Genomic DNA, 26,740 nt, shown 5'->3' with positions numbered 1-26,740 from the left:
AGTCTGACAGTATTTTACTGTAGGCTAGCAGTAAGTAGGGGAGAAGTCTGACTGTAGTTTACTGTAGGCTAGCAGTAAGTGAGGGGACCAATCTGACTGTAGTTTACTGTAGGCTAGCAGTAAGTAGGGGACCAGTCTGACTGTAGTTTACTGTAGGCTAGCAGTAAGTGAGGGGACCAGTCTGACTGTAGTTTACTGTAGGCTAGCAGTAAGTAGGGGACCAGTCTGACTGTAGTTTACTGTAGGCTAGCAGTAAGTAGGGGACCAGTCTGACTGTAGTTTACTGTAGGCTAGCAGTACGTGAGGGGACCAGTCTGTGACTGTAGTTTACTGTAGGCTAGCAGTAAGTAGGGGACCAGTCTGTGACTGTAGTTTACTGTAGGCTAGCAGTAGGTAGGGGACCAAACTGACTGTAGTTTACTGTAGGCTAGCAGTAAGTAGGGGACCAGTCTGACTGTAGTTTACTGTAGGCTAGCAGTAAGTGAGGGGACCAGTCTGTGACTGTAGCGTACTGTAGGCTAGCAGTAAGTAGGGGACCAGTCTGTGACTGTAGTTTACTATAGGCTAGCAGTAAGTGAGGGGACCAGTCTGTGACTGTAGTTTACTGTAGGCTAGCAGTAAGTAGGGGACCAGTCTGTGACTGTAGTTTACTGTAGGCTAGCAGTAAGTAGGGGACCAGTCTGACTGTAGTTTACTGTAGGCTAGCAGTAAGTGAGGGGACCAGTCTGTGACTGTAGTTTACTGTAGGCTAGCAGTAAGTAGGGGACCAGTCTGGCTGTAGTTTACTGTAGGCTACTAGTAAGTGAGGGGACCAGTCTGTGACTGTAGGCTAGCAGTAAGTAGGGGACCAGTCTGTGACTGTAGTTTACTGTAGGCTAGCAGTATGTGAGGGGACCAGTCTGTGACTGTAGTTTACTGTAGGCTAGCAGTAAGTTAGGGGACCAGTCTGTGACTGCAGTTTACTGTAGGCTAGCAGTAAGTGAGGGGACCAGTCTGTGACTGTAGTTTACTGTAGGCTTGCAGTAAGTAGGGGACCAGTCTGTGACTGTAGTTTACTGTAGGCTAGCAGTAAGTAGGGGACCAGTCTGACTGTAGTTTACTGTAGGCTAGCAGTAAGTAGGGGACCAGCCTGACTGTAGTTTACTGTAGGCTAGCAGTAAGTGAGGGGACCAGTCTGACTGTAGTTTACTGTAGGCTAGCAGTAAGTAGGGGACCAGTCTGACAGTATTTTACTGTAGGCTAGCAGTAAGTAGGGGACCAGTCTGACTGTAGTTTACTGTAGGCTAGCAGTAAGTGAGGGGACCAGTCTGACTGTAGTTTACTGTAGGCTAGCAGTAAGTAGGGGACCAGTCTGACAGTATTTTACTGTAGGCTAGCAGTAAGTAGGGGACCAGTCTGACTGTAGTTTACTGTAGGCTAGCAGTAAGTGAGGGGACCAATCTGACTGTAGTTTACTGTAGTCTAGCAGTAAGTAGGGGACCAGTCTGACTGTAGTTTACTGTAGGCTAGCAGTAAGTAGGGGACCAGTCTGACAGTATTTTACTGTAGGCTAGCAGTAAGTAGGGGACCAGTCTGACTGTAGTTTACTGTAGGCTAGCAGTAAGTGAGGGGACCAATCTGACTGTAGTTTACTGTAGTCTAGCAGTAAGTAGGGGACCAGTCTGACTGTAGTTTACTGTAGGCTAGCAGTAAGTGAGGGGACCAGTCTGACTGTAGTTTACTGTAGGCTAGCAGTAAGTAGGGGACCAGTCTGACTGTAGTTTACTGTAGGCTAGCAGTAAGTGAGGGGACCAGTCTGACTGTAGTTTACTGTAGGCTAGCAGTAAGTAGGGGACCAGTCTGACTGTAGTTTACTGTAGGCTAGCAGTAAGTAGGGGACCAGTCTGACTGTAGTTTACTGTAGGCTATCAGTACGCGAGGGGACCAGTCTGTGACTGTAGTTTACTGTAGGCTAGCAGTAGGTAGGGGACCAAACTGACTGTAGTTTACTGTAGGCTAGCAGTAAGTGAGGGGACCAGTCTGTGACTGTAGTTTACTGTAGGCTAGCAGTAAGTAGGGGACCAGTCTGTGACTGTAGTTTACTATAGGCTAGCAGTAAGTGAGGGGACCAGTCTGTGACTGTAGTTTACTGTAGGCTAGCAGTAAGTAGGGGACCAGTCTGACTGTAGTTTACTGTAGGCTAGCAGTAAGTGAGGGGACCAGTCTGTGACTGTAGTTTACTGTAGGCTAGCAGTAAGTATGGGACCAGTCTGACTGTAGTTTACTGTAGGCTAGCAGTAAGTGAGGGGACCAGTCTGTGACTGTAGTTTACTGTAGGCTTGCAGTAAGTAGGGGACCAGTCTGTGACTGTAGTTTACTGTAGGCTAGCAGTAAGTATGGGACCAGTCTGACTGTAGTTTACTGTAGGCTAGCAGTAAGTGAGGGGACCAGTCTGTGACTGTAGTTTACTGTAGAATAGCAGGAAGTAGGGGACCAGTCTGTGACTGTAGGCTAGCAGTAAGTAGGGGACCCGTCTGACTGTAGTTTACTGTAGGCTAGCAGTAAGTAGGGGACCAGTCTGTGACTGCAGTTTACTGTAGGCTAGCAGTAAGTAGGGGACCAGTCTGACTGTAGTTTACTGTAGGCTAGCAGTAAGTAGGGGACCAGTCTGACTGTAGTTTACTGTAGGCTACTAGTAAGTGACGGGACCAGTCTGTGACTGTAGGCTAGCAGTAAGTAGGGGACCAGTCTGTGACTGTAGTTTACTGTAGGCTATCAGTAAGTGAGGGGACCAGTCTGTGACTGTAGTTTACTGTAGGCTAGCAGTAAGTGAGGGGACCAGTCTGTGACTGTAGTTTACTGTAGGCTAGCAGTAAGTAGGGGACCAGTCTGTGACTGTAGTTTACTGTAGGCTAGCAGTAAGTGAGGGGACCAGTCTGTGACTGTAGTTTACTGTAGGCTTGCAGTAAGTAGGGGACCAGTCTGTGACTGTAGTTTACTGTAGGCTACCAGTAAGTAGGGGACCAGTCTGACTGTAGTTTACTGTAGGCTAGCAGTAAGTAGGGGACCAGTCTGTGACTGTAGTTTACTGTAGGCTAGCAGTAAGTAGGGGACCAGTCTGACTGTAGTTTCCTGTAGGCTAGCAGTAAGTGAGGGGACCAGTCTGTGACTGTAGATTACTGTAGGCTTGCAGTAAGTAGGGGACCAGTCTGTGACTGTAGTTTACTGTAGGCTAGCAGTAAGTATGGGACCAGTCTGACTGTAGTTTACTGTAGGCTAGCAGTAAGTGAGGGGACCAGTCTGTGACTGTAGTTTACTGTAGAATAGCAGGAAGTATGGGACCAGTCTGTGACTGTAGGCTAGCAGTAAGTGAGGGGACCAGTCTGACTGTAGTTTACTGTAGGCTAGCAGTAAGTAGGGGACCCGTCTGACTGTAGTTTACTGTAGGCTAGCTGTAAGTAGAAGACCAGTCTGTGACTGCAGTTTACTGTAGGCTAGCAGTAAGTAGGGGACCAGTCTGACTGTAGTTTACTGTAGGCTAGCAGTAAGTAGGGGACCAGTCTGTGACTGTAGTTTACTGTAGGCTAGCAGTAAGTGAGGGGACCAGTCTGACTGTAGTTTACTGTAGGCTAGCAGTAAGTAGGGGACCCGTCTGACTGTAGTTTACTGTAGGCTAGCAGTAAGTAGGGGACCAGTCTGTGACTGCAGTTTACTGTAGGCTAGCAGTAAGTAGGGGACCAGTCTGACTGTAGTTTACTGTAGGCTAGCAGTAAGTAGGGGACCAGTCTGACTGTAGTTTACTGTAGGCTACTAGTAAGTGACGGGACCAGTCTGTGACTGTAGGCTAGCAGTAAGTAGATGACCAGTCTGTGACTGTAGTTTACTGTAGACTATCAGTAAGTAGGGGACCAGTCTGTGACTGCAGTTTACTGTAGGCTAGCAGTAAGTAGAGGACCAGTCTGACTGTAGTTTACTGTAGGCTAGCAGTAAGTAGGGGACCAGTCTGTGACTGCAGTTTACTGTAGGCTAGCAGTAAGTAGGGGACCAGTCTGACTGTAGTTTACTGTAGGCTAGCAGTAAGTAGGGGACCAGTCTGACTGTAGTTTACTGTAGGCTACTAGTAAGTGAGGGGACCAGTCTGTGACTGTAGGCTAGCAGTAAGTAGGGGACCAGTCTGTGACTGTAGTTTACTGTAGGCTAGCTCTAAGTGAGGGGACCAGTCTGTGACTGTAGTTTACTGTAGGCTAGCAGTAGGTAGGGGACTAGTCTGACTGTAGTTTACTGTAGGCTAGCAGTAAGTAGGGGACCAGTCTGACTGTAGTTTACTGTAGGCTAGCAGTAAGTGAGGGGACCAGTCTGTGACTGTAGTTTACTGTAGGCTAGCAGTAAGTATGGGACCAGTCTGACTGTAGTTTACTGTAGGCTAGCAGGAAGTAGGGGACCAGTCTGTGACTGTAGTTTACTGTAGGCTAGCAGTAAGTGAGGGGACCAGTCTGTGACTGTAGTTTACTGTAGGCTTGCAGTAAGTAGGGGACCAGTCTGTGACTGTAGTTTACTGTAGGCTAGCAGTAAGTATGGGACCAGTCTGACTGTAGTTTACTGTAGGCTAGCAGGAAGTAGGGGACCAGTCTGTGACTGTAGGCTAGCAGTAAGTGAGGGGACCAGTCTGTGACTGTAGTTTACTGTAGAATAGCAGGAAGTAGGGGACCAGTCTGTGACTGTAGTTTACTGTAGGCTAGCAGTAAGTGAGGGGACCAGTCTGTGACTGTAGTTTACTGTAGGCTTGCAGTAAGTAGGGGACCAGTCTGTGACTGTAGTTTACTGTAGGCTAGCAGTAAGTAGGGGACCAGTCTGTGACTGTAGTTTACTGTAGGCTAGCAGTAAGTGAGGGGACCAGTCTGTGACTGTAGTTTACTGTAGGCTAGCAGTAAGTAGGGGACCAGTCTGTGACTGTAGTTTACTGTAGGCTAGCAGTAAGTGAGGGGACCAGTCTGTGACTGTAGTTTACTGTAGGCTTGCAGTAAGTAGGGGACCAGTCTGTGACTGTAGTTTACTGTAGGCTAGCAGTAAGTAGGGGACCAGTCTGACTGTAGTTTACTGTAGGCTAGCAGTAAGTAGGGGACCAGTCTGTGACTGTAGTTTACTGTAGGCTAGCAGTAAGTAGGGGACCAGTCTGACTGTAGTTTCCTGTAGGCTAGCAGTAAGTGAGGGGACCAGTCTGTGACTGTAGATTACTGTAGGCTTGCAGTAAGTAGGGGACCAGTCTGTGACTGTAGTTTACTGTAGGCTAGCAGTAAGTATGGGACCAGTCTGACTGTAGTTTACTGTAGGCTAGCAGTAAGTGAGGGGACCAGTCTGTGACTGTAGTTTACTGTAGAATAGCAGGAAGTATGGGACCAGTCTGTGACTGTAGGCTAGCAGTAAGTGAGGGGACCAGTCTGACTGTAGTTTACTGTAGGCTAGCAGTAAGTAGGGGACCCGTCTGACTGTAGTTTACTGTAGGCTAGCAGTAAGTAGAAGACCAGTCTGTGACTGCAGTTTACTGTAGGCTAGCAGTAAGTAGGGGACCAGTCTGACTGTAGTTTACTGTAGGCTAGCAGTAAGTAGGGGACCAGTCTGTGACTGTAGTTTACTGTAGGCTAGCAGTAAGTGAGGGGACCAGTCTGACTGTAGTTTACTGTAGGCTAGCAGTAAGTAGGGGACCCGTCTGACTGTAGTTTACTGTAGGCTAGCAGTAAGTAGGGGACCAGTCTGTGACTGCAGTTTACTGTAGGCTAGCAGTAAGTAGGGGACCAGTCTGACTGTAGTTTACTGTAGGCTAGCAGTAAGTAGGGGACCAGTCTGACTGTAGTTTACTGTAGGCTACTAGTAAGTGACGGGACCAGTCTGTGACTGTAGGCTAGCAGTAAGTAGGTGACCAGTCTGTGACTGTAGTTTACTGTAGACTATCAGTAAGTAGGGGACCAGTCTGTGACTGCAGTTTACTGTAGGCTAGCAGTAAGTAGAGGACCAGTCTGACTGTAGTTTACTGTAGGCTAGCAGTAAGTAGGGGACCAGTCTGTGACTGCAGTTTACTGTAGGCTAGCAGTAAGTAGGGGACCAGTCTGACTGTAGTTTACTGTAGGCTAGCAGTAAGTAGGGGACCAGTCTGACTGTAGTTTACTGTAGGCTACTAGTAAGTGAGGGGACCAGTCTGTGACTGTAGGCTAGCAGTAAGTAGGGGACCAGTCTGTGACTGTAGTTTACTGTAGGCTAGCTCTAAGTGAGGGGACCAGTCTCTGACTGTAGTTTACTGTAGGCTAGCAGTAAGTGAGGGGACCAGTCTGTGACTGTAGTTTACTGTAGGCTAGCAGTAAGTGAGGGGACCAGTCTGTGACTGTAGTTTACTGTAGGCTAGCAGTAAGTAGGGGACCAGTCTGTGACTGTAGTTTACTGTAGGCTAGCAGTAGGTAGGGGACTAGTCTGACTGTAGTTTACTGTAGGCTAGCAGTAAGTAGGGGACCAGTCTGACTGTAGTTTACTGTAGGCTAGCAGTAAGTGAGGGGACCAGTCTGTGACTGTAGTTTACTGTAGGCTAGCAGTAAGTATGGGACCAGTCTGACTGTAGTTTACTGTAGGCTAGCAGGAAGTAGGGGACCAGTCTGTGACTGTAGGCTAGCAGTAAGTGAGGGGACCAGTCTGTGACTGTAGTTTACTGTAGAATAGCAGGAAGTAGGGGACCAGTCTGTGACTGTAGGCTAGCAGTAAGTGAGGGGACCAGTGTGACTGTAGTTTACTGTAGGCTAGCAGTAAGTAGGGGACCAGTCTGTGACTGCAGTTTACTGTAGACTAGCAGTAAGTAGGGGATCAGTCTGTGACTGTAGTTTACTGTAGGCTAGCAGTAAGTAGGGGACCAGTCTGTGACTGTAGTTTACTGTAGGCTAGCAGTAAGTGAGGGGACCAGTCTGACTGTAGTTTACTGTAGGCTAGAAGTAAGTAGGGGACCCGTCTGACTGTAGTTTACTGTAGGCTAGCAGTAAGTAGGGGACCAGTCTGTGACTGCAGTTTACTGTAGGCTAGCAGTAAGTAGGGGACCAGTCTGACTGTAGTTTACTGTAGGCTAGCAGTAAGTATGGGACCAGTCTGACTGTAGTTTACTGTAGGCTACTAGTAAGTGAGGGGACCAGTCTGTGAATGTAGTCTAGCAGTAAGCGAGGGGACCAGTGTGTGACTGTAGTTTACTGTAGGCTAGCAGTAAGTAGGGGACCAGTCTGACTATAGTTCACTGTAGGCTAGCAGTAAGTGAGGGGACCAGTCTGTGACTGTAGTTTACTCTAGGCTACCAGTAAGTAGGGGACCAGTCTGACTGTAGTTTACTGTAGGCTAGCAGTAAGTGAGGGGACCAGTCTGTGACTGTAGTTTACTGTAGAATAGCAGGAAGTAGGGGACCAGTCTGTGACTGTAGGCTAGCAGTAAGTGAGGGGACCAGTCTGACTGTAGTTTACTGTAGGCTAGCAGTAAGTAGGGGACCAGTCTGTGACTGCAGTTTACTGTAGACTAGCAGTAAGTAGGGGATCAGTCTGTGACTGTAGTTTACTGTAGGCTAGCAGTAAGTAGGGGACCAGTCTGTGACTGTAGTTTACTGTAGGCTAGCAGTAAGTGAGGGGACCAGTCTGACTGTAGTTTACTGTAGGCTAGAAGTAAGTAGGGGACCCGTCTGACTGTAGTTTACTGTAGGCTAGCAGTAAGTAGGGGACCAGTCTGTGACTGCAGTTTACTGTAGGCTAGCAGTAAGTAGGGGACCAGTCTGACTGTAGTTTACTGTAGGCTAGCAGTAAGTATGGGACCAGTCTGACTGTAGTTTACTGTAGGCTACTAGTAAGTGAGGGGACCAGTCTGTGAATGTAGTCTAGCAGTAAGCGAGGGGACCAGTGTGTGACTGTAGTTTACTGTAGGCTAGCAGTAAGTAGGGGACCAGTCTGACTGTAGTTCACTGTAGGCTAGCAGTAAGTGAGGGGACCAGTCTGTGACTGTAGTTTACTCTAGGCTACCAGTAAGTAGGGGACCAGTCTGACTGTAGTTTACTGTAGGCTAGCAGTAAGTGAGGGGACCAGTCTGTGACTGTAGTTTACTGTAGGCTAGCAGTAAGTAGGGGACCAGTCTGACTGTAGTTTACTGTAGGCTAGCAGTAAGTCAGTGGACCAGTCTGTGACTGTAGTTTACTGTAGGCTAGCAGTAAGTGAGGGGACCAGTCTGACTGTAGTTTACTGTAGGCTAGCAGTAAGTGAGGGGACCAGTCTGTGAATGTAGGCTAGCAGTAAGTGAGGCGACCAGTGTGTGACTGTAGTTTACTGTAGGCTAGCAGTAAGTAGGGGACCAGTCTGACTGTAGTTTACTGTAGGCTAGCAGTAAGTGAGGGGACCAATCTGACTGTAGTTTACTGTAGACTAGCAGTAAGTAGGGGACCAGTCTGACAGTATTTTACTGTAGGCTAGCAGTAAGTAGGGGAGAAGTCTGACTGTAGTTTACTGTAGGCTAGCAGTAAGTGAGGGGACCAATCTGACTGTAGTTTACTGTAGGCTAGCAGTAAGTAGGGGACCAGTCTGACTGTAGTTTACTGTAGGCTAGCAGTAAGTGAGGGGACCAGTCTGACTGTAGTTTACTGTAGGCTAGCAGTAAGTAGGGGACCAGTCTGACTGTAGTTTACTGTAGGCTAGCAGTAAGTAGGGGACCAGTCTGACTGTAGTTTACTGTAGGCTAGCAGTACGTGAGGGGACCAGTCTGTGACTGTAGTTTACTGTAGGCTAGCAGTAAGTAGGGGACCAGTCTGTGACTGTAGTTTACTGTAGGCTAGCAGTAGGTAGGGGACCAAACTGACTGTAGTTTACTGTAGGCTAGCAGTAAGTAGGGGACCAGTCTGACTGTAGTTTACTGTAGGCTAGCAGTAAGTGAGGGGACCAGTCTGTGACTGTAGCGTACTGTAGGCTAGCAGTAAGTAGGGGACCAGTCTGTGACTGTAGTTTACTATAGGCTAGCAGTAAGTGAGGGGACCAGTCTGTGACTGTAGTTTACTGTAGGCTAGCAGTAAGTAGGGGACCAGTCTGTGACTGTAGTTTACTGTAGGCTAGCAGTAAGTAGGGGACCAGTCTGACTGTAGTTTACTGTAGGCTAGCAGTAAGTGAGGGGACCAGTCTGTGACTGTAGTTTACTGTAGGCTAGCAGTAAGTAGGGGACCAGTCTGGCTGTAGTTTACTGTAGGCTACTAGTAAGTGAGGGGACCAGTCTGTGACTGTAGGCTAGCAGTAAGTAGGGGACCAGTCTGTGACTGTAGTTTACTGTAGGCTAGCAGTATGTGAGGGGACCAGTCTGTGACTGTAGTTTACTGTAGGCTAGCAGTAAGTTAGGGGACCAGTCTGTGACTGCAGTTTACTGTAGGCTAGCAGTAAGTGAGGGGACCAGTCTGTGACTGTAGTTTACTGTAGGCTTGCAGTAAGTAGGGGACCAGTCTGTGACTGTAGTTTACTGTAGGCTAGCAGTAAGTAGGGGACCAGTCTGACTGTAGTTTACTGTAGGCTAGCAGTAAGTAGGGGACCAGCCTGACTGTAGTTTACTGTAGGCTAGCAGTAAGTGAGGGGACCAGTCTGACTGTAGTTTACTGTAGGCTAGCAGTAAGTAGGGGACCAGTCTGACAGTATTTTACTGTAGGCTAGCAGTAAGTAGGGGACCAGTCTGACTGTAGTTTACTGTAGGCTAGCAGTAAGTGAGGGGACCAGTCTGACTGTAGTTTACTGTAGGCTAGCAGTAAGTAGGGGACCAGTCTGACAGTATTTTACTGTAGGCTAGCAGTAAGTAGGGGACCAGTCTGACTGTAGTTTACTGTAGGCTAGCAGTAAGTGAGGGGACCAATCTGACTGTAGTTTACTGTAGTCTAGCAGTAAGTAGGGGACCAGTCTGACTGTAGTTTACTGTAGGCTAGCAGTAAGTAGGGGACCAGTCTGACAGTATTTTACTGTAGGCTAGCAGTAAGTAGGGGACCAGTCTGACTGTAGTTTACTGTAGGCTAGCAGTAAGTGAGGGGACCAATCTGACTGTAGTTTACTGTAGTCTAGCAGTAAGTAGGGGACCAGTCTGACTGTAGTTTACTGTAGGCTAGCAGTAAGTGAGGGGACCAGTCTGACTGTAGTTTACTGTAGGCTAGCAGTAAGTAGGGGACCAGTCTGACTGTAGTTTACTGTAGGCTAGCAGTAAGTGAGGGGACCAGTCTGACTGTAGTTTACTGTAGGCTAGCAGTAAGTAGGGGACCAGTCTGACTGTAGTTTACTGTAGGCTAGCAGTAAGTAGGGGACCAGTCTGACTGTAGTTTACTGTAGGCTATCAGTACGCGAGGGGACCAGTCTGTGACTGTAGTTTACTGTAGGCTAGCAGTAGGTAGGGGACCAAACTGACTGTAGTTTACTGTAGGCTAGCAGTAAGTGAGGGGACCAGTCTGTGACTGTAGTTTACTGTAGGCTAGCAGTAAGTAGGGGACCAGTCTGTGACTGTAGTTTACTATAGGCTAGCAGTAAGTGAGGGGACCAGTCTGTGACTGTAGTTTACTGTAGGCTAGCAGTAAGTAGGGGACCAGTCTGACTGTAGTTTACTGTAGGCTAGCAGTAAGTGAGGGGACCAGTCTGTGACTGTAGTTTACTGTAGGCTAGCAGTAAGTATGGGACCAGTCTGACTGTAGTTTACTGTAGGCTAGCAGTAAGTGAGGGGACCAGTCTGTGACTGTAGTTTACTGTAGGCTTGCAGTAAGTAGGGGACCAGTCTGTGACTGTAGTTTACTGTAGGCTAGCAGTAAGTATGGGACCAGTCTGACTGTAGTTTACTGTAGGCTAGCAGTAAGTGAGGGGACCAGTCTGTGACTGTAGTTTACTGTAGAATAGCAGGAAGTAGGGGACCAGTCTGTGACTGTAGGCTAGCAGTAAGTAGGGGACCCGTCTGACTGTAGTTTACTGTAGGCTAGCAGTAAGTAGGGGACCAGTCTGTGACTGCAGTTTACTGTAGGCTAGCAGTAAGTAGGGGACCAGTCTGACTGTAGTTTACTGTAGGCTAGCAGTAAGTAGGGGACCAGTCTGACTGTAGTTTACTGTAGGCTACTAGTAAGTGACGGGACCAGTCTGTGACTGTAGGCTAGCAGTAAGTAGGGGACCAGTCTGTGACTGTAGTTTACTGTAGGCTATCAGTAAGTGAGGGGACCAGTCTGTGACTGTAGTTTACTGTAGGCTAGCAGTAAGTGAGGGGACCAGTCTGTGACTGTAGTTTACTGTAGGCTAGCAGTAAGTAGGGGACCAGTCTGTGACTGTAGTTTACTGTAGGCTAGCAGTAAGTGAGGGGACCAGTCTGTGACTGTAGTTTACTGTAGGCTTGCAGTAAGTAGGGGACCAGTCTGTGACTGTAGTTTACTGTAGGCTACCAGTAAGTAGGGGACCAGTCTGACTGTAGTTTACTGTAGGCTAGCAGTAAGTAGGGGACCAGTCTGTGACTGTAGTTTACTGTAGGCTAGCAGTAAGTAGGGGACCAGTCTGACTGTAGTTTCCTGTAGGCTAGCAGTAAGTGAGGGGACCAGTCTGTGACTGTAGATTACTGTAGGCTTGCAGTAAGTAGGGGACCAGTCTGTGACTGTAGTTTACTGTAGGCTAGCAGTAAGTATGGGACCAGTCTGACTGTAGTTTACTGTAGGCTAGCAGTAAGTGAGGGGACCAGTCTGTGACTGTAGTTTACTGTAGAATAGCAGGAAGTATGGGACCAGTCTGTGACTGTAGGCTAGCAGTAAGTGAGGGGACCAGTCTGACTGTAGTTTACTGTAGGCTAGCAGTAAGTAGGGGACCCGTCTGACTGTAGTTTACTGTAGGCTAGCAGTAAGTAGAAGACCAGTCTGTGACTGCAGTTTACTGTAGGCTAGCAGTAAGTAGGGGACCAGTCTGACTGTAGTTTACTGTAGGCTAGCAGTAAGTAGGGGACCAGTCTGTGACTGTAGTTTACTGTAGGCTAGCAGTAAGTGAGGGGACCAGTCTGACTGTAGTTTACTGTAGGCTAGCAGTAAGTAGGGGACCCGTCTGACTGTAGTTTACTGTAGGCTAGCAGTAAGTAGGGGACCAGTCTGTGACTGCAGTTTACTGTAGGCTAGCAGTAAGTAGGGGACCAGTCTGACTGTAGTTTACTGTAGGCTAGCAGTAAGTAGGGGACCAGTCTGACTGTAGTTTACTGTAGGCTACTAGTAAGTGACGGGACCAGTCTGTGACTGTAGGCTAGCAGTAAGTAGATGACCAGTCTGTGACTGTAGTTTACTGTAGACTATCAGTAAGTAGGGGACCAGTCTGTGACTGCAGTTTACTGTAGGCTAGCAGTAAGTAGAGGACCAGTCTGACTGTAGTTTACTGTAGGCTAGCAGTAAGTAGGGGACCAGTCTGTGACTGCAGTTTACTGTAGGCTAGCAGTAAGTAGGGGACCAGTCTGACTGTAGTTTACTGTAGGCTAGCAGTAAGTAGGGGACCAGTCTGACTGTAGTTTACTGTAGGCTACTAGTAAGTGAGGGGACCAGTCTGTGACTGTAGGCTAGCAGTAAGTAGGGGACCAGTCTGTGACTGTAGTTTACTGTAGGCTAGCTCTAAGTGAGGGGACCAGTCTGTGACTGTAGTTTACTGTAGGCTAGCAGTAGGTAGGGGACTAGTCTGACTGTAGTTTACTGTAGGCTAGCAGTAAGTAGGGGACCAGTCTGACTGTAGTTTACTGTAGGCTAGCAGTAAGTGAGGGGACCAGTCTGTGACTGTAGTTTACTGTAGGCTAGCAGTAAGTATGGGACCAGTCTGACTGTAGTTTACTGTAGGCTAGCAGGAAGTAGGGGACCAGTCTGTGACTGTAGTTTACTGTAGGCTAGCAGTAAGTGAGGGGACCAGTCTGTGACTGTAGTTTACTGTAGGCTTGCAGTAAGTAGGGGACCAGTCTGTGACTGTAGTTTACTGTAGGCTAGCAGTAAGTATGGGACCAGTCTGACTGTAGTTTACTGTAGGCTAGCAGGAAGTAGGGGACCAGTCTGTGACTGTAGGCTAGCAGTAAGTGAGGGGACCAGTCTGTGACTGTAGTTTACTGTAGAATAGCAGGAAGTAGGGGACCAGTCTGTGACTGTAGTTTACTGTAGGCTAGCAGTAAGTGAGGGGACCAGTCTGTGACTGTAGTTTACTGTAGGCTTGCAGTAAGTAGGGGACCAGTCTGTGACTGTAGTTTACTGTAGGCTAGCAGTAAGTAGGGGACCAGTCTGTGACTGTAGTTTACTGTAGGCTAGCAGTAAGTGAGGGGACCAGTCTGTGACTGTAGTTTACTGTAGGCTAGCAGTAAGTAGGGGACCAGTCTGTGACTGTAGTTTACTGTAGGCTAGCAGTAAGTGAGGGGACCAGTCTGTGACTGTAGTTTACTGTAGGCTTGCAGTAAGTAGGGGACCAGTCTGTGACTGTAGTTTACTGTAGGCTAGCAGTAAGTAGGGGACCAGTCTGACTGTAGTTTACTGTAGGCTAGCAGTAAGTAGGGGACCAGTCTGTGACTGTAGTTTACTGTAGGCTAGCAGTAAGTAGGGGACCAGTCTGACTGTAGTTTCCTGTAGGCTAGCAGTAAGTGAGGGGACCAGTCTGTGACTGTAGATTACTGTAGGCTTGCAGTAAGTAGGGGACCAGTCTGTGACTGTAGTTTACTGTAGGCTAGCAGTAAGTATGGGACCAGTCTGACTGTAGTTTACTGTAGGCTAGCAGTAAGTGAGGGGACCAGTCTGTGACTGTAGTTTACTGTAGAATAGCAGGAAGTATGGGACCAGTCTGTGACTGTAGGCTAGCAGTAAGTGAGGGGACCAGTCTGACTGTAGTTTACTGTAGGCTAGCAGTAAGTAGGGGACCCGTCTGACTGTAGTTTACTGTAGGCTAGCAGTAAGTAGAAGACCAGTCTGTGACTGCAGTTTACTGTAGGCTAGCAGTAAGTAGGGGACCAGTCTGACTGTAGTTTACTGTAGGCTAGCAGTAAGTAGGGGACCAGTCTGTGACTGTAGTTTACTGTAGGCTAGCAGTAAGTGAGGGGACCAGTCTGACTGTAGTTTACTGTAGGCTAGCAGTAAGTAGGGGACCCGTCTGACTGTAGTTTACTGTAGGCTAGCAGTAAGTAGGGGACCAGTCTGTGACTGCAGTTTACTGTAGGCTAGCAGTAAGTAGGGGACCAGTCTGACTGTAGTTTACTGTAGGCTAGCAGTAAGTAGGGGACCAGTCTGACTGTAGTTTACTGTAGGCTACTAGTAAGTGACGGGACCAGTCTGTGACTGTAGGCTAGCAGTAAGTAGGTGACCAGTCTGTGACTGTAGTTTACTGTAGACTATCAGTAAGTAGGGGACCAGTCTGTGACTGCAGTTTACTGTAGGCTAGCAGTAAGTAGAGGACCAGTCTGACTGTAGTTTACTGTAGGCTAGCAGTAAGTAGGGGACCAGTCTGTGACTGCAGTTTACTGTAGGCTAGCAGTAAGTAGGGGACCAGTCTGACTGTAGTTTACTGTAGGCTAGCAGTAAGTAGGGGACCAGTCTGACTGTAGTTTACTGTAGGCTACTAGTAAGTGAGGGGACCAGTCTGTGACTGTAGGCTAGCAGTAAGTAGGGGACCAGTCTGTGACTGTAGTTTACTGTAGGCTAGCTCTAAGTGAGGGGACCAGTCTCTGACTGTAGTTTACTGTAGGCTAGCAGTAAGTGAGGGGACCAGTCTGTGACTGTAGTTTACTGTAGGCTAGCAGTAAGTGAGGGGACCAGTCTGTGACTGTAGTTTACTGTAGGCTAGCAGTAAGTAGGGGACCAGTCTGTGACTGTAGTTTACTGTAGGCTAGCAGTAGGTAGGGGACTAGTCTGACTGTAGTTTACTGTAGGCTAGCAGTAAGTAGGGGACCAGTCTGACTGTAGTTTACTGTAGGCTAGCAGTAAGTGAGGGGACCAGTCTGTGACTGTAGTTTACTGTAGGCTAGCAGTAAGTATGGGACCAGTCTGACTGTAGTTTACTGTAGGCTAGCAGGAAGTAGGGGACCAGTCTGTGACTGTAGGCTAGCAGTAAGTGAGGGGACCAGTCTGTGACTGTAGTTTACTGTAGAATAGCAGGAAGTAGGGGACCAGTCTGTGACTGTAGGCTAGCAGTAAGTGAGGGGACCAGTGTGACTGTAGTTTACTGTAGGCTAGCAGTAAGTAGGGGACCAGTCTGTGACTGCAGTTTACTGTAGACTAGCAGTAAGTAGGGGATCAGTCTGTGACTGTAGTTTACTGTAGGCTAGCAGTAAGTAGGGGACCAGTCTGTGACTGTAGTTTACTGTAGGCTAGCAGTAAGTGAGGGGACCAGTCTGACTGTAGTTTACTGTAGGCTAGAAGTAAGTAGGGGACCCGTCTGACTGTAGTTTACTGTAGGCTAGCAGTAAGTAGGGGACCAGTCTGTGACTGCAGTTTACTGTAGGCTAGCAGTAAGTAGGGGACCAGTCTGACTGTAGTTTACTGTAGGCTAGCAGTAAGTATGGGACCAGTCTGACTGTAGTTTACTGTAGGCTACTAGTAAGTGAGGGGACCAGTCTGTGAATGTAGTCTAGCAGTAAGCGAGGGGACCAGTGTGTGACTGTAGTTTACTGTAGGCTAGCAGTAAGTAGGGGACCAGTCTGACTATAGTTCACTGTAGGCTAGCAGTAAGTGAGGGGACCAGTCTGTGACTGTAGTTTACTCTAGGCTACCAGTAAGTAGGGGACCAGTCTGACTGTAGTTTACTGTAGGCTAGCAGTAAGTGAGGGGACCAGTCTGTGACTGTAGTTTACTGTAGAATAGCAGGAAGTAGGGGACCAGTCTGTGACTGTAGGCTAGCAGTAAGTGAGGGGACCAGTCTGACTGTAGTTTACTGTAGGCTAGCAGTAAGTAGGGGACCAGTCTGTGACTGCAGTTTACTGTAGACTAGCAGTAAGTAGGGGATCAGTCTGTGACTGTAGTTTACTGTAGGCTAGCAGTAAGTAGGGGACCAGTCTGTGACTGTAGTTTACTGTAGGCTAGCAGTAAGTGAGGGGACCAGTCTGACTGTAGTTTACTGTAGGCTAGAAGTAAGTAGGGGACCCGTCTGACTGTAGTTTACTGTAGGCTAGCAGTAAGTAGGGGACCAGTCTGTGACTGCAGTTTACTGTAGGCTAGCAGTAAGTAGGGGACCAGTCTGACTGTAGTTTACTGTAGGCTAGCAGTAAGTATGGGACCAGTCTGACTGTAGTTTACTGTAGGCTACTAGTAAGTGAGGGGACCAGTCTGTGAATGTAGTCTAGCAGTAAGCGAGGGGACCAGTGTGTGACTGTAGTTTACTGTAGGCTAGCAGTAAGTAGGGGACCAGTCTGACTGTAGTTCACTGTAGGCTAGCAGTAAGTGAGGGGACCAGTCTGTGACTGTAGTTTACTCTAGGCTACCAGTAAGTAGGGGACCAGTCTGACTGTAGTTTACTGTAGGCTAGCAGTAAGTGAGGGGACCAGTCTGTGACTGTAGTTTACTGTAGGCTAGCAGTAAGTAGGGGACCAGTCTGACTGTAGTTTACTGTAGGCTAGCAGTAAGTCAGTGGACCAGTCTGTGACTGTAGTTTACTGTAGGCTAGCAGTAAGTGAGGGGACCAGTCTGACTGTAGTTTACTGTAGGCTAGCAGTAAGTGAGGGGACCAGTCTGTGAATGTAGGCTAGCAGTAAGTGAGGCGACCAGTGTGTGACTGTAGTTTACTGTAGGCTAGCAGTAAGTGAGGGGACCAGTCTGTGACTGTAGTTTACTGTAGGCTAGCAGTAAGTGAGGGGACCAGTCTGACTGTAGTTTACTGTAGGCTAGCAGTAAGTGAGGGGACCAGTGTGTGACTCTAGTTTACTGTAGGCTAGCAGTAAGTGAGGGGATCAGTGTGTGACTGTAGTTTACTGTAGGCTAGCAGTAAGTGAGGGGACCAGTGTGTGACTCTAGTTTACTGTAGGCTAGCAGTAAGTGAGGGAACCTGTGTGTGACTCTAGTTTACTGTAGGCTAGCAGTAAGTGAGGGGACCTGTGTGTGACTCTAGTTTACTGTAGGCTAGCAGTAAGTGAGGGGACCAGTGTGTGACTCTAGTTTACTGTAGGCTAGCAGTAAGTGAGGGGACCAGTGTGTGACTCTAGTTTACTGTAGGCTAGCAGTAAGTGAGGGGACCAGTCTGACTGTAGTTTACTGTAGGCTAGCAGTAAGTGAGGGGACCAGTGTGTGACTCTAGTTTACTGTAGGCTTGCAGTAAGTGAGGGGATCAGTGTGTGACTGTAGTTTACTGTAGGCTAGCAGTAAGTAAGGGGACCAGTCTGTGACTGTAGTTTACTGTAGGCTAGCAGTAAGTGAGGGGACCAGTCTGTGACTGTAGTTTACTGTAGGCTAGCAGTAAGTGAGGGGACCAGCCTGACTGTAGTTTACTGTAGGCTAGCAGTAAGTGAGGGGACCAGTCTGTGACTGTAGTTTACTGTAGGCTAGCAGTAAGTGAGGGGACCAGCCTGACTGTAGTTTACTGTAGGCTAGCAGTAAGTGAGGGGACCAGCCTGACTGTAGTTTACTGTAGGCTAACAGTAAGTGAGGGGACCAGTCTGTGACTGTAGTTTACTGTAGGCTAGCAGTAAGTGAGGGGACCAGCCTGACTGTAGTTTACTGTAGGCTAGCAGTAAGTGAGGGGACCAGCCTGACTGTAGTTTACTGTAGGCTAACAGTAAGTGAGGGGACCAGTCTGTGAATGATACTAGGTCTTGTGTCTGTCCTCTATCCATTCTCAGCCCCCTCTCTCTTTCTCTCTCTCTTGCCTCTCTTTCCCCCTCCACAGAGTTGGGTCAGGAGTCCCTGCCAATGTCCAGTCAGGCCTCAGTGTCGGCAGCGGGCATGATGCCCTACCTGCAGGTGCAGGCACACCTGGGAACAGCCGGGGGAGGGGAACAGAACGGGGCCTGCATCTACACCACAGCCTCTGACAGGCAACCAGCCCCTCCTGGAACCACGGTGAATGCTCAGCCCCAGGGACAGAGCTACTTCCTGGGTCCCCCACCACCCAAAGCTCCAGGGGGCCACCATCCAGGCCTACACAGCTACAGCAGCACTGAGAGTAGCCCAGCTAGTGGAATGAGTATAGAGCACAGACACAACACAACAATATAACAGCACAACAACACAAGAGCACAACAATACAACAACACAACATTACAACAGTACAACAATACAACAGCACAACAACACAACAATACGACAACACATTGGCATTGACTGAGACACCGGTAGCTCTCTTTCCTGCCAGCCATCACTAGCTCACCTGCCCTGCCTTCTGCCTCTCGTTTCCTTGGCTGTTGGTTCCTGTCTCTCTCTCTTTCCTTCATCAGTCTGTCTCTACCTATCTACTGTATCTGTCTGTTTGTCCGTTCACCTCACCTCCTCTTTTCTCTCCTTCACCCCTTCACTTTGAGGGAGCACTCTAGAGAGAGAGATAGCCCTAGGGTTTGCTGGTTTTAGACTGTCGTCTGTCTGTCAGTCAGTCTGTCTCTCTGTCTGTCTCTCTCCCTTTTCCTTTCTGTCTCTGTCTGTCTGTCTGTCTGTCTGTCTGTCTGTCTGTCTGTCTGTCTGTCTGTCTGTCTGTCTGTCTGTCTGTCTGTCTGTCTGTCTGTCTGTCTGTCTGTCTGTCTCTCTCCTCCTCCTCTCTGTCTCTAAGTTCTCTGACAGGTCTGATTTGTTTATGAGTTTGTGTTGCCCGATTTTGCCCTCAGAAACTCTGGCTTCTTTCATTCATATACATATATATATACACACACACGAAGAACAGGCAAAGAAACTGTTTCCAGACCCTGAAGGGTCTGTTGCCTCAGTATTGAACTTAAATGCACCCCCCCACACACTCGCTCTCTCTCTCTCTTTATCTGTCTGTCGCTGTCTTTTGCTCTCTCTCTCTCTCTCTCTCTCTCTCTTTCTGTCTGTCGCTGTCTTTCGCTCTCTCTCTCTCTCTCTCTATCTGTCTGTCGCTGTCTTTCGCTCTCTCTCTCTCTCTCTCTATCTGTCTGTCGCTGTCTTTCGCTCTCTCTCTCTCTCTTTATCTGTCTGTCGCTGTCTTTCTCTCTTTCGCTGTATGGGGTGGCTAGGTAGTTATGTAGAGGGCTGATTGTGAGGCAAGCTGAGATACACACGGCTGTATGGGGTGGCTAGGTAGTTATGTAGAGGGCTGATTGTGAGGCAAGCTAGGTGGCAACACAGTCTTAAAGGGTGTAGAGCATTTTGACTTGAACATCTACAGCATTGTTGAATGCATTAATGATACGTTAGTACAATGGGTTGTTCATGATTGGGTTAATTACTTAGGTAAGAAACAGTGTGGTAAAGTCCAATATTATCCATCTCTGTCTGTCTCCAGGCTCCCAGCAGTCAGTTCTCTCTCCTGGGTGAACCCCCTAAAGAGATGAAGCTACCCTCCAATCCATACCTGAATCTAGCTAGTGTGTTACCTGGCATGGTGCTGCAAGGTAAAGTACACACACACACACACACACACACACACACAGGTACACACTCATTCACATTCATTGTTATGACCCAGTATAAAGGACATGTTGCTCGTTTTAAGATATTTCTTATAACTTGTTGGGGCTTGTTATTAAAAAATGACTCACATGAACTATTACAAATGATGTCCTATTTTTCTATGGCTGTGTGTATTTGACTGTATTCTCTGTGTGGTTGTTTGGTCTGTCATACAGCCCCGGTGGCCTGTAAAGCGCAGACAGGGCAGCCTCTAGTTGGGGTGTACAGCAGTGCTATGCCCCCTGTCTCCCAACCCACCACTTCCCAAACCCCAGCACCCTACAGCACCGATACCTCTGCAGACTACAGTCACTATAGCCAGGCATACTCACAGGTAACACACACACACACACACGCATGCACACACAGACACGCGTGTGTACGCAGGGGTGAGCACACACCCAAACTGTTGAGCTCTGCACAGTAAGTCATTATGTCTTCCGTGCTTCCTCATAGAGACAGGTTGTTTTTTCAATTACTCACAATTCTGTCATGTGTTGGAGAGATGGTTAAAGAGAGAGAGAGTGGGGTGTGTTGCAGTAGACAGGGTAGTGAAAAGAGAGAGAGTGGGGAGAGGTAGAGTTATGTAGAGAGAAAGGAACAATAGGAGATAGATGAGTGAGAGAGTAAGAGAGAGATGGGTTAATGAAGAGAGTAAGAGAGAGATGGGTTAATGAAGAGAGGGAGAGAGAGATGGGTTAATGAAGAGAGGGAGAGAGAGATGGGTTAATGAAGAGAGGGAGAGAGAGATGGGTTAAGGAAGAGAGGGAGAGAGAGATGGGTTAATGAAGAGAGGGACAGAGAGATGGGTTAATGAAGAGAGGGAGAGAGATGAGAGTGAGATGGTAAGGGGAAAGAGAGAGGAAAGGGAGAGATATAGATGGGTAAGGGAAGAGAGGGAGAGAGATGGGTAAGGGGACAGAGGAGAGAGATGGGTAAGGGAAGAGAGGGAGAGAGAGAGAGAGGAAAGAGATGGGTAAGGGAAGAGAAGAGAGGGAGAGAGAGAGGAAAGAGATGGGTAAGGGAAGAGAGGGAGAGAGATGGGTAAGGGGAGAGATAGATGGGTAAGGGAAGAGAGGGAGAGAGATGGGTAAGGGAAGAGAGGGAGAGAGATGGGTAAGGGAAGAGAGGGAGAGAGAGGAAAGAGATGGTTAAGGGAAGAGAGGGAGAGGATGGAGAGAGAGGAAAGAGATGGGTAAGGGAAGAGAGGGAGAAAGAGAAAGGAAAGAGATGGTTAAGGGAAGAGAGAGAGAGAGGAGGGAGATGGGTAAGGGGAGAGAGGGAGAGCGAGAGAGGAGAGAGATGGGTAAGGGAAGAGAGAGGAGAGAGATAGGTAAGGGAAGAGAGAGGAGAGAGATGGGTAAGGGAAGGGAGGGAGAGAGATGGGTAAGGGAAGAGAGAGAGAGGGAGAGCGAGAGGAGAGAGATGGGTAAGGGGAGAGAGGCAGAGAGAGAGAGAGGAGAGAGATGGGTAAGGGAAGAGAGAGGAGAGAGATAGGTAAGGGAAGAGAGAGGAGAGAGATGGGTAAGGGAAGAGAGGGAGAGAGATGGGTAAGGGAAGAGAGAGAGAGGAGAGAGGGAGAGAGAGAGGAGAAAGATGGGTAAGGGGAGAGAGAGAGAGGAGAGAGATGGGTAAGGGAAGAGAGAGGAGAGAGATGAGAGAGATGGGTAAGGGAAGAGATGGAGAGAGAGGAGAGAGATGGGTAAGGGGAGAGAGAGAGAGGAGAGAGATGGGTAAGGGAAGAGAGAGGAGAGAGAGGAGAGAGATGGGTAAGGGAAGAGAGAGGAGAGAGGAGAGAGAGGAGAGAGATGGGTAAGGGAAGAGAGAGGAGAGAGATGGGTAAGGGAAGAGAGGGAGAGAGAGTGTGTATTCTGTTCCATCTGGTGCTCCACTCCAGCACACTGCTTGACCATATAAAACAAGAACTGTATTTCACTCTTTCTCTCTCTCGCTCTCTCTCTCTCCAAACCACCATACTACACGACTACTTCTACAGTACCATCAGATTCCATCTGTCTGTAACGTAATGCCATTGTAACGTAATGTGATTGTAACGTAATGCCGTTGTAACGTAATGTGATTGTAACGTAATGCCGTTGTAACGTAATGTCATTGTTACGTAATGCGATTGTAACGTAATGTGAATGTAACGTAATGTGATTGTAACATAATGTCATTGTAACGTGATGTCATTGTAATGTGATTGTAACGTAATGTGATTCTCATGTCATTGTAACGTAATGCCGTTGTAACGTAATGCCGTTGTTACGTAATGCGATTGTAACGTAATGTGATTGTAACGTAATGTGATTGTAACGAATTGTCATTGTAACGTACTGTGATTGTAACATAATGTCATTGTAACGTAATGTGATTCTCATGCCATTGTAACGTAATGTGACTGTAACGCCATGTCATTGTAACATAATGTCATTGTAACGTACTGTGATTGTAACGTAATGTGATTGTGACGTAATGTGATTAATGTGATTGTTAACGTAATGTGATTGTAACGTGATGTGATTGTAACGTAATGTGATTGTAGTGTAATGTGATTGTAATATGATTGTAACCTAATGGGATTGTAATTTAATGTCATTGTAATGTGATTGTAGCGTGATGTGATTGTAACGTGATGTGATTGTAACGTAATGTCATTGTAACGTAATGTGATTGTAACGTAATGTCATTGTAATGTGATTGTAACGTAATGTGATTGTAACTTAATGTCATTGTAACATAATGCCATTGTAATATAATGTGATTAACGTAATATGATTGTAATGTCATTGTAATGTAATGTGATGTCGGCGTGATTGTATTGTAGGAGGCTATGCAGCAGTGGTACCAGCACTACCAAGCCCAGAGCTACAGCACCGCCCCCCAGGAGAGCCAAGCTAAGGACTATAGCAAGGAGCACACACAGGTCAGTGTAGTGTGTTCTCAGTTACTGTATTATCTCCCAGGGGTATACTGATCAGAATCATAACACAGGTCAGTGTAGTGTGTTCTCAGTTACTGTATTATCCTCCAGGGGAATACTGATCAGAATCATAACACAGGTCAGTGTAGTGTGTTCTCAGGTACTGTATTATCTCCCAGGGTTATACTGATCAGAATCATAACACAGGTCAGTGTAGTGTGTTCTCAGTTACTGTATTATCTCCCAGGGGAATACTGATCAGAATCATAACACAGGTCAGTGTAGTGTGTTCTCAGGTACTGTATTATTCCCCAGGGGGATACTGATCAGAATCATAACACAGGTCAGTGTAGTGTGTTCTCAGGTACTGTATTATCTCCCAGGGGAATACTGATCAGAATCATAACACAGGTCAGTGTAGTGTGTTCTCAGGTACTGTATTATCTCCCAGGGGAATACTGATCAGAATCATAACACAGGTCAGTGTAGTGTGTTCTCAGGTACTGTATTATGTCCCAGGGGAATACTGATCAGAATCATAACACAGGTCAGTGTAGTGTGTTCTCAGTTACTGTATTATCCCCCAGGGGTATACTGATCAGAATCATAACACAGGTCAGGTATTTCAATATAAGCAACATTATAGCCAGTACATTATGTAAAGTAGGGTGGGAAGCAGTTAAGTTTACATGTACAGACACACACGGTACCTGGCACGTCAGGGTCACAACACACGCGGTGTCTGTCACCTCAGGGTCACGACACACACGGTATCTGTCACCTCAGGGTCAAGACACACACGGTACCTGTCACCTAAGGGTCACGAAACACACGGTATCTGTCACCTCAGGGTCAAGACACACACGGTACCTGTCACCTAAGGGTCACGAAACACACGGTATCTGGCACCTCAGGGTCAAGACACACACGGTACCTGGCACCTCAGGGTCAAGACACACACGGTACCTGTCACCTCAGGGTCACGACACACACTGTATCTGGCACCTCAGGGTCACGACACACACTGTATCTGGCACCTCAGGGTCACGACACACACGGTATCTGGCACCTCAGTGTCACGACACACACGGTACCTGGCACCTCAGGGTCACGACACACACTGTATCTGGCACCTCAGGGTCACGACACACACGGTATCTGTCACCTAAGGGTCACGAAACACACGGTATCTGGCACCTCAGGGTCACGACACACACTGTATCTGTCACCTCAGGGTCAAGACACACACGGTACCTGTCACCTAAGGTTCACGACACACACGGTATCTGGCACCTCAGGGTCAAGACACACACGGTACCTGGCACCTCAGGGTCAAGACACACACGGTACCTGGCACCTCAGGGTCACGACACACACGGTACCTGGCACCTCAGGGTCAAGACACACACGGTACCTGGCACCTCAGGGTCACGACACACACGGTATCTGGCACCTCAGGGTCACGACACACACGGTATCTGGCACCTCAGGGTCAAGACACACAGGTGATACAATAACTGCCTTCAACACACATGCACATCTCACATATGCTGTCATCCGACATGAAACGTTACCCGTGAAGCAGAACTATCGCCCTTCACGGAGTTCAGTCTTAGAAGTTTGTGTGTTTCTGCATATGACTGCCTCATGCCCACTGACTCCCACTTATCCACCTGCCTGCCTGTGTAGGGAAATGTGTGTGTGCGCGTGTGCGTTTGTGCCTGTGTGTGTGTGTGCCTGTGTGTGCGTGTGCGTGTGCGTGTGTGTGTGTGTGTGTGTGTAACATATCCCTGTTGTGTTCCAGCAGGCTGTGGCGGCGGTGCCGTCCTATGGGGATTACAGCTCCTACATGCAGGCTGTCAGTCAGTACTATTGTCAGCCTCCTATGACCCAGCCACCTCCCCAGGTCTACCAACACAGAGACCCAACCAAGGTACACAGCACAGTACACAATGTCACTGTTAAGACGCAGAGCACAATGTCACTGTTAAGACGCAGAGCACAATGTCACTGTTGAGACGCAGCGCACGATGTCACTGTTGAGACGCAGCGCACGATGTCACTGTTGAGACGCAGCGCAGAATGACACTGTTGAGACGCAGCGCAGAATGACACTGTTGAGACGCAGCGCAGAATGACACTGTTGAGACGCAGTGCAGAATGTCACTGTTGAGACGCAGTGCAGAATGTCACTGTTGAGACGCAGTGCAGAATGTCACTGTTAAGACGCAGTGCAGAATGTCACTGTTAAGACGCAGTGCAGAATGTCATTGTTAAGACGCAGCACATAATGTCACTGTTAAGACGCAGCGCACAATGTCACTGTTAAGACGCAGCGCAGAATGTCACTGTTAAGACGCAGTGCAGAATGTCACTGTTAAGACACACAGTCACATTCCAAAAGCCACAGCCCAGATGTCCAAACCCTAGCTAGTCAACACCTCCAACCCAATGTTCCAGAGAGTTCACGACCCCAATCTATCTTCTCTATGTATAAGGGTACACTATTAGGGTACACCAGTGCCCACCGAAACACACCCTACTCCCCCTTCTTTCTCTAGATGTAATACGCACTAACATCATCACTTAGCCTGTACCTTGGACTCCCATGTCCCAGCTTTCATCTAACACTGTCCAATCCCTGGCTGTAACCTCATACCCCAGCTCACACTATATCCCATTCTTGTCATGTCTCTCTCTGGTTGACTTTAGTGACCACCGCTCTCCTACCCAAGCTACCCCTTCCTATAACCCTTCCCTGTACCCTTCTTATGCTCCCTCCTGGGGTGTAATCTATCGTAGTAGTATGTCAGTGACCCCCCGGTGTGGAAGGCCTGTGGTATTTAGATGCTGGTGTGTTTATTTGGGGAGCATGACACTCCTCACCCCAACCCAGGACACAGATATCCTGCTGTGAGAGACTGTCTGTCCACACCACAGCAGGTGTCGCGTCATAAGACTAAGGAAGGCCGGTGTGTATGTGAGTATGTGGTGTGTGTGTGTGTGTGTGTGTGTGTGTGTGTGTGTGTGTGTGTGAGTATGTGTGTGTGTGTGTGTGTGTGTAATAATAGGAGTTGGAGGTGAGTAAGGCCCTGAGTGAGTTTCTCCATGCGTTCGTTAACTGTGTGTGTGTTCGTTTTCTTTCTCTCTCTCTGTCTGCTAGGAGGCTGATGTGTGTAAGTCGCTGGGTGTGTCTCTCCATGCGGTCAGTAACGGTGCCCAGTCGGTGCTGCCCACCGCGGTCCTGCCAGCCTACAGCCCCATGCCTATGATGTCAGGCTTCATGGCCGCGCCACCTCACGCCACACACCCACCCAGCTCCACCACACACATCCAGAGTGCCCACACCCAAGCCACCAATGAATGGAACCAGTACTACTACGTAAGTCACATGATGTTGATGATGATGAGGATGATTAAGAGGATGTTGATGGTGATGATCTTTCCGTCAGAGACACCGTACTCATTATGGCCAAACTCCAGGAACACCATGGAAGTTAGAGAACCAATACAACTGCTATATTTAAACTTTCTACAGTGATATAAGTAAGGGGTAGTCCCAGTGTAGAGCCAGTACTAGGAGTTCTGGCAAGTCTAGAGGCCAAATGTCCCCTTACAAAATTCAAAAGATACAAGCATCTGTGAAATTGTGATTTGTCCAAATAATCAGTGACATAAGTTGTCCATCCCACAGTCTGTCGACAGATGCTACTACCATTTATGTTACCTGCATCTGTCGACAAGAGATTTGTAGTGGTACTAGATGCATTATCCTGGACGGCTGTAGTAGCAGTGTGTGACGTTTGAGCGTGGGAGATTAGGAGAATGAGCTGAGATGAGCAGACAGCCTAGTGGGAGGATTTACTCAGAGACTTGAGCTGAACTCATGTATTTTTTTTGTTTTTTTTGTTTTTCATTTTAGCAGACACTCTTATCCAGAGCGACTTACAGTAGTGAATGCATACATTTCATACTTTTCTTTTCTGTACTGGCCCCCCGTGGGAATCGAACCCACAACCCTGGCGTTGCAAACACCATGCTCTACCAAGAGTTACATCTACAGTACCAGTCAAAAATTCAGACACACCTACTCATTGAAGGGTTTTTCTTTATTTTTACTATTTTCTACATTGTAAAATAATAGTGAAGACATCAACATGATGAAATAACACATAGAATCATGTTGTAACCAAGAAAAAGTGTTAAACAAATGAAAATATATCATGTAGTAACCCTTTGCCTTGACAGCTTTG

The 26,740-nt window shown here is 47.9% G+C and overlaps 1 protein-coding gene across 2 annotated transcripts in view; it reads left to right on the top strand.

Moving 5' to 3' along the window:
• The window catches only part of raver2 (ribonucleoprotein, PTB-binding 2), a 230,687-nt gene that overhangs the window by 196,402 nt on the left and 7,545 nt on the right, over positions 1 to 26,740 (top strand). Inside the window, exons 9-14 of one of the 2 annotated variants that reach the window (XM_014123424.3) lie at positions 17,832 to 18,004; positions 19,398 to 19,506; positions 19,741 to 19,898; positions 22,392 to 22,490; positions 24,295 to 24,420; positions 25,651 to 25,869. In XM_014123424.3, the coding sequence (XP_013978899.3) occupies positions 17,832 to 18,004; positions 19,398 to 19,506; positions 19,741 to 19,898; positions 22,392 to 22,490; positions 24,295 to 24,420; positions 25,651 to 25,869 (884 nt within the window). Of the gene's footprint in view, positions 1 to 17,831; positions 18,005 to 19,397; positions 19,507 to 19,740; positions 19,899 to 22,391; positions 22,491 to 24,291; positions 24,421 to 25,650; positions 25,870 to 26,740 lie in introns of both variants that reach the window. The other variant, XM_014123423.3, reaches the window with a different exon arrangement.

This window comes from Salmo salar, chromosome 10 (assembly GCF_965601325.2).
Source record: "Salmo salar chromosome 10, fSalSal1, whole genome shotgun sequence".
In the NCBI taxonomy this organism is placed as follows: Eukaryota; Metazoa; Chordata; class Actinopteri; order Salmoniformes; family Salmonidae; genus Salmo; species Salmo salar.
This window is presented reverse-complemented; position numbering and strand designations above follow the sequence as displayed.